The sequence below is a fragment of the Sinocyclocheilus grahami genome, unplaced genomic scaffold, assembly GCF_001515645.1.
Source record: "Sinocyclocheilus grahami isolate Dianchi unplaced genomic scaffold, SAMN03320097.WGS_v1.1 scaffold173.1, whole genome shotgun sequence".
NCBI classification, from domain to species: domain Eukaryota; kingdom Metazoa; phylum Chordata; class Actinopteri; order Cypriniformes; family Cyprinidae; genus Sinocyclocheilus; species Sinocyclocheilus grahami.
Genome location: NW_015505352.1, coordinates 1,054,347 through 1,061,858, shown reverse-complemented (window position 1 = coordinate 1,061,858; position 7,512 = coordinate 1,054,347). Strand labels below are relative to the sequence as shown.

General features: G+C 38.8%; 1 protein-coding gene across 1 annotated transcript in view; it reads right to left on the bottom strand.

Annotated features, from left to right (window-relative positions):
- Positions 1–2,108: 2,108 nt before the first annotated feature.
- The window catches only part of LOC107593578 (CLIP-associating protein 2-like), a 62,224-nt gene continuing 56,820 nt past the window's right edge, over positions 2,109–7,512 (bottom strand). The window contains exons 35-40 of the mRNA XM_016283355.1: positions 6,063–6,264; positions 5,772–5,965; positions 5,538–5,666; positions 5,224–5,430; positions 3,058–3,174; positions 2,109–2,939 (exon numbers count right to left, since the gene is read on the bottom strand). Coding sequence (XP_016138841.1) covers positions 2,850–2,939; positions 3,058–3,174; positions 5,224–5,430; positions 5,538–5,666; positions 5,772–5,965; positions 6,063–6,264 — 939 coding nt within the window. The 3' untranslated portion in view covers positions 2,109–2,849. The remainder of the gene's footprint in view (positions 2,940–3,057; positions 3,175–5,223; positions 5,431–5,537; positions 5,667–5,771; positions 5,966–6,062; positions 6,265–7,512) is intronic.

Below are 7,512 nucleotides of genomic sequence, written 5' to 3'. Positions count from 1 at the left end.
TGCGTCATAATTGTTTTATTGTTTGCATTTTGTGTAGGCTACTCAGAAATTATTTTCATATAACAGCAATATAGCATCATTTATGTAATCGTTATATAATATTTTGAATTGTGTATAATGAATTGAATATAATCTGTAATTTTAACCCATCTGAAGACGCTTCTCAACAGAGTAAACAAACTTGAGACAGATGCGACTAACAGAGAAACTCATCGCATCACTCAGGAGTGGCCACGAGAAAAAGTTATAGTAATACTAACTTATATGTAACTTAATAAACAGTAAAGAATATTTCGTTGTATATATTTGTGCGATTGTATACAGAAACACAAATACACAGTGACACTTATACTTACAGAGAAAACAAACTCAACATGAATTCAGACGGAAATACCAATAAAAGTAATGTCCTTAATTTCCATTAAACACGAGATGTTCAGTAGCGCTCAGTCTTACCGTGTGTTACTGCAGCTGTAGGGCCGTTGACTCTCAAAGCTCCCAGTGTGCAGCTGCCAGAACAGCATTGCATTACTATCTAGGAAACCCGCGATCAATGCTGAAAAACTAGTGACAGACAGCGACCAAAGCAGTCTGGCTGTTGCTCTTGTTTATCAGCAGTGAACTTCATCCACCGAGACAGCGCACGCGATCGCCCCTCCGTGACTCTGCAATATCATTTCACTACATTATCTACATTTTTTGGAAATTATTTCATAATTATATTCAGCAACCGTGCATTACATGGATCAAAAGCGGCAGTAAGGAATTTATAATTTACATAAAATGTATATTTCAAATAAACGCTGTTCTTTTCAACATTCTATTCATCAAAGAATCCAGAAAATTTTTTTCAGTTTCCACAAAAACATTAAGCAGCACAACTGTTTTCATAATTATTAATAATAAAGGTTTCTTAAGCACCAAATCAGAATAGTACAATGATTTCTGAAGGATCATTCGACACTGAAGACTATAGAGATATAATTGTAATATTTCCCAATATTACTGCTTTTACTGTATTTCTGGTCAAATAATGCAGCCTTGGTGAGCATTAGACACATCTTTTAAAGACATGAAAACATATTACGGACCCAAAACTTTTGAACATTAGTGTACATTTTTTATTTCCTTTAAACAGTCCATATAACCAAAAAAGTAGAGCATATTTTGAAAAAAAAATAATAATAATTCTATTAAATGAAAATCAAAGGGGTCAAAAATGTTGTTTGGATCCCATTCAATTTTATTATGGACAAAAATGGTTGAAATACTATTCAAAATATCTTTTTTGTTCCACAGAAGAAATAGTAAAGGTTTGGAATGACATGATGGTGAGTAAATGATGCCAAAAGTCTCAATTTTGGGTCATATAACCTTTTAAATCATAACTCATTTGTAGTACTCATTTTCAAGGTACAGACCCTGGACCACAAAACCAGTCATAAGGGTCAGGTTTTTAAAATTGAGATTTATACATCATCTGAAAGCTGAATAAATACGCTTTCCATTGATGTATGGTTTGCTAGGACAATATTTGGCCGAGATACAAGTATTTGAAAATCTGGAATCTGAGGGTGCAAAAAAATCAAAATATTGAGAAAATCGCCTTTAAAAGGTGTCCAAATGAAGTCTTAGCAATGCATGTTACTAATCAAAAATTAAGTTTTGATATATTTACGGTTGGAAATTTACAAAATATATCTTCATGGAACATGATCTTTACTTAATATCCTAATGATTTTTGGCATAAAAGAAAAATCGATAATTTTGACCGACACAATGTATTGTTGGCTATTGCTACAAATATACCCGTGCTACTTAAGACTGGTTTTGTGCTCCAGGGTCACATTTAGAAAAATAACAAGGAGACATTTAGTTCATTACTGTACATTTTCTTTATTTTAATTTCATTGTTAGCACAGTTCACTTCCTCACGGGAGAGAAAGACCGACACTACAGGAAAGAAGTGACAAGACAGTTGCGGCATTTAGAAGTGTAAATACATTTCTACAAATTTACCATCAGAGAAGAATGACACTATGCTACTTAAAAGAATTCACACACCCTCAGGACATCACAAGATCTTCTTGAATATTCCTTTGTTATGGTATTTATAGATACATATTACCTATGTGGTGTGGGATCACATGTGGCCTCGCTGCGATGAGAATCTCGGGTGTAAGTTAAGCCATGTACGCAACCAGATAAAAAGGTTCAGATTTATTCATGACATGCATAAAGCCAAGCAAAGTATGTCTTATAATAGTGCAAGCTGGACCAACCGCTCACTGTTATGAACTGATATGACCGTTAATAATAATCGATAGTGAGAAATTAGGAACGTTAATGATACATCGCTCAGACCAAGAAGTTTTGAACTTCATCTTAAAAATCTGAGTTTTTCAAAAGCTCTTTGATAAAAAGAAACAATTTCCATGTTGCACAAATTGACACCCACGACACCCCGCTTTCTGCTGGGTTTCCACCTTCCCCGTCTGACACACACACACACACTCGTACACATGATCTTCTCATTAACAAGGCAACAAAACTACATCAGCAGTCCACCAACTGTGCCACAGATAGCGGTTTCTCAGACATGCACACAGAGTGACGGTGATCCTAGTTTGGAGGAAGAGTTTCAGTCCTACGCCGCTCCTCGATGCATATCCCACTGGAAGGTTTTGTGGGGCCGGAGGAGGGTGTCCAGCAGTGTAGGTGCATGCGGCTTTGTGTATCTGTAGGTAAGCGTGTGTAGGTGTTTGTTTGTGTATGCATGTGAGTTAAAAAGCCAGCTAGGGTCCCCCTGCACTAAGAGAGTGCTGTAGTTCTGAATGGTGGCGGCACAGCTACAGTCCCTGCCCTCCTAGATCTGAAGACTGGTCACTTCCGCTGGAGCCGCTCTGAGCTCGCTTTATGTACAAATTCAACAGTTTCAGCTGGGAAAAGAGAGAGAATGTACATGTTATAGATGTTTTGAAATATCAAACCGAGAGATAATGAGAGTAAGGCGGAAAAAGGGAAAGGGGTTGGGTTTTGCAAGAGGAAACGGCTCACCTTGCTGCCAGACAGCTGGCTGAGGTGAGGTTTCAAATCCTCTCCAATGACAGCATAGATGGCCACAAGGCAAAATACACACGCCTTTCGTACACTGCTCTCAGAGTTATCATAACCCTGCAAAGGAGAGCAAAAGATAATCAAAACAAGTAGGGACCATCATAGCCAAGAGCTTATAACCTTAACAAAGATGCTTAATATTAGGGTAAGTCAATGTATTTAGTTTGTTCCTAAATACATCCACTAGGGGGTGTCAAAGGGGGTTAAATCATGTATAAAGTCAACTATCAAAGTTTGATAGCATGTTCTACAGCATCTAGAACAGACAATCTGTGTCCTGACATGCCATTCAACTGAAGTATGTAAAGTCATTAACTGGAACTTTATATGTTAAATACATTTTGCTATATAATTAGGAATGGGAAAAGTTAATAATTGAACATATATTTGAGTTTTCAAAATTTCAGATTTCTTAATGGTCAAGTACACTGATTTTAAAGGGATAGTTTACCCAGAAATGAAAATTCTGTCATCATTTACTCGGTTACATTTACTGTGTTGTCGCCTTGCGTCGGCGGCATCAGGACCAAAAAGCTGTACTTGAACACACCGCACAGACTACAGCCGATTGCAAACTAACACAAGCGTTCTGTGCCTGCGTGAGAGGAATTAACTGTCTATATCAGCATCAGCAGATATCAATAGTATATATTTGTCATTTAAAAGGAGAAACTGAAACAAGGATATAAGAGATATATGCAGATATACGAAACGTAAACAAAGCAGCGCTTGCTTACCATTTTGAATATCAGTTATGTTGATAACTTTCTTCATTTTAAGTGGCTCGTGTTATGAAAATATACACATATTGGAATGCTTGGGAAAGATCACGTAACATTAAACAGTCTTCTGTGTGTATATTGCTCGTTTTAAATCACTTTCGCTTTAATTCTCGAGCACTGACTCGTTAGCTAAACTGAACATCCAATCAGAGTTTCCACTAGCGCCGATGGCCCCGATGCATGTGGAACACACCGAACAAACTAGCCTGACAGATACTCGCCGACAGCCGACCGTCAGCTTGGTGTGTCCCGGGGCTTAAGAATTTTTGTTAACAGACCACAAAATGAATGTTGGCAACCAAATAGTTTTGATGACCACTGACTTCAACTGTATGGACAAAAAACACTAGGGCATTTTATATTCCACAGAGAAAATGCAATAAATGATGACAGACTTTTGGGTGAACTATCCCTTGTAGTCTCAAAGTTGAAAGCTGTTTAAATGACAATAAAAGACCCTTCTAACTGATTAGCTCTATATCACCACAAGGAAACAAGAGTTGGACCACACTAGTTGTGCTGGACCTTTTGATTCAATAAAATGAACCAAAAAAAAATCATATGTTCTGTAATCAGATTACAATGATTATGCTGTCGCACTATAGATTCAATAGTGGCATTGTGGTGCCTCTGAGTATTGCAGGAAACGATGTATTTAATACAGTATATTCCATCCACAGCAGCTTAAGAACACACATGAAAGAACCATTAATCACACATCATTCAATTCCAGTATTTTTTCAAATAACAGTTTATTAGAAACTGTTCTTGCTTCCTTACCCTATTCATACACTAGCATTAAAAAGCTTGAGGTCAGTAAGATTTGTTAATGAAAGTATTGTCTTATGCTCACCAAGGTTGCATTTCTTAATCAAAAATAAAAACAAAACAGTAATATTGTGAAATATTACAATTTCAAATAACTGGTTTCTATTTTATTATATTTTAAAATATAATTTATTCATGTGATGGCAAAGCTGAATTTCAGCATCATTACTCCAATCTTGAGTGTCACGTGACGCTTCAGAATTCATTCTAATATGCTGATTTGCAGTACATGAAACATTTATTATTATTATCAATGTTGAAAACAGTTGTCCTGCTTCATATTTTACCATGATATATACTTTTTTTCAGGATTCTTTGATGAATAGAAAGTTAAAAACAACAGTTTTTATTTGAAATAGAAATCTTTTGTAACATTATAATTGTCTTTAACTTTTGATCAACTAAATGCATCCTTGCTGAATAACAGTATTCACTCCTTCTTCAAAAATAAACCTTACTGACCTCAAACCTAGTCCATATAAAATACAGTATTTACCTGAATGAGCCCAGGGACGATCTCAGGGAGCATTTGAAGGAGACCCTCTTTGGGCAGCCGGTCAATGACTCTGGTGAGCATCTTGATGGCAGCTAGGTTGATGGGGTAATCAGCCGACTGGATGATGGGGCACAACACCTTAATACACTGATCAGGACTTATTGAGGTCGCCAACATAGACGCTGCCTCTTCTGCAGCCCGTACCACCTGATACAGAGACAAAAGGACATTTTGTGTTTAGGTTTAGATTTGCGCTTCGGTCTGAGCTGTCGGTCTAACATGCTTCATGTGACTGTGTGTCAAGGAGCCTGGACCTCTTTGTGTGGGTCTTTATGTGCTTCCAGGGTCTTCATAATGGTGAGTTCCGCATAGTTTTTAAAGCGCCACGGCTGCCGGTTTAAGATCTCCTTCAACACTCGCAGTGCTAATGCCCGAATGACATGCTGAGAGAGAAAAATAAAGATCAGCAAGTAAATAAGATGCATTTGGTTATCCTCATGATTCAGATTAGAGTGCGTTTACAGCAGTGAGTGTATGTTTGCATGCACCTCTCCATCCCCGAGTGTTTCTAGGAGCAGCAGGAGGATGGTTTTGAAGTGCTCGTCCCAAACATGCAGTTGTGTTTCTCTGATCAGCCGCATTAGCTCACACAGCGCGGCTTTCCTCTCTTCCACCCGCTCGCTGTGATTCGAGAGCTCCTTTAGGAGCTCAGCAACCACCTCAGACTGGTCCACGCCACTGTCTGTAACACCACCAGCAGAAAGGAAGTCAGACCCACACATGTGCTTACATGTACACATTTCACAAAGCACCTACAAATAGCTATGGAAGTGCTTTACCATCAGTGAGGGTCTCGGCATCTTGATCTGCATCTTTCAGGCTTTTATTGAAAGAGGAGGAGGTGAAGGAGGAGTCAGAGTAGCTGACTGACTGGAATTCCCTTGTTGGGCGGGGACTCGAGGAGAGGAGTGGCATAGTATTTAGCAGAGAGGTCTTGTTATCCAGCGCCGTCCGACCAGATGCTGTGGGTTGATCACCACCCTGCACAGAGACACATTCATAACACATCCGTGTTATAGCCTTATTACACGGTTCTCTCAAATACTTAGAGGGTTAGTTCACCCCAAAATGAAAATTCTGTCATTAATTACTCTCATGTCGTTTCAAACCCGCAAGACTTTCCTTCATCTTCAGAACACAAATTAAGATATTTTTGATGGAATCTGAGAGCTGTCTGACCCTGCATAGACAGACAGCAATACAACTGAAATGTTCCCAAGTCCAGAAACGTAGGAAGGAGATCTGTAAAATAATCCATGTGACATCAGTGGTTCATCCGCAATTATACAAATCTACAAGGATACTTTTTGTGCGCAAAAGAAAAAACAATAATGACTTTATTCAACAATTCGTCTCTTCCGCATCACCCTGTAGCGCCATTTTGGAGTGTATTAGCTGGACGTAAACAGTGTATGCTGTTCTGTGTCAGCTGCGTCACGCCGGATCTGTTTCCCACGTTGTTGTGATTTGATCTGAACGAAAACAGCGTATCAGTGTGACGCAGCTGACACAGAACAGCATACGTTGTTTACGTCCAGCGGATATTCTCCAAAATACAGGGTGACGCGGAGGAGACGAATTGTTGAATTAAGTCGTTTTTTTTCTTTCTTTTGCGCACAAAATCTATTATTGTAGCTCCGTATAATTGCGGATGAACCCCTGATGTCACATGGATTATTTTACAGATCTCCTTCCTACGTTTCTGGACATGGAAACATTTCCGTTGTATTGCTGTCTATGCAGGGTCAGACAGCTCTCAGATTCCATCAAAATATCTTAAAAGGGGTCATATGATGCGATTTCATCTTCATCTTCATCATTTTTCCTTTCTCTTTGGAGTGTTACAAGCTCTTGGTGCATAAAGAAGGTCTGTAAAGTTGCAAAGACTAAAGTCTCAAATCCAAAGAGATATTCTTTATAAAAGTTCAGAGTCAGCCACACCTACCTAAAACGGCTCGTTCTAACATGCCCCCACATATCTACCTCACTATGTGGGAAGATTTGCATAACGCAGCCCAAATGTTCACGCAAAGAAAGAAGGCGTAACTTTTATTCTCACTGTAGAATTGTTGACGCTGCAGCCGTGTCGTGAAGACGCTGTGTGCTTCGTTGTGAAAGCAAAACAACTTTGTTTGGTCTTCCAAAAGAGGACGATATCCACTTCGTCATGCCTAGAGCTTATCTGTGCTGGTCGCTGAGGGAATACATCAACTTTCACCGTGGACAAAG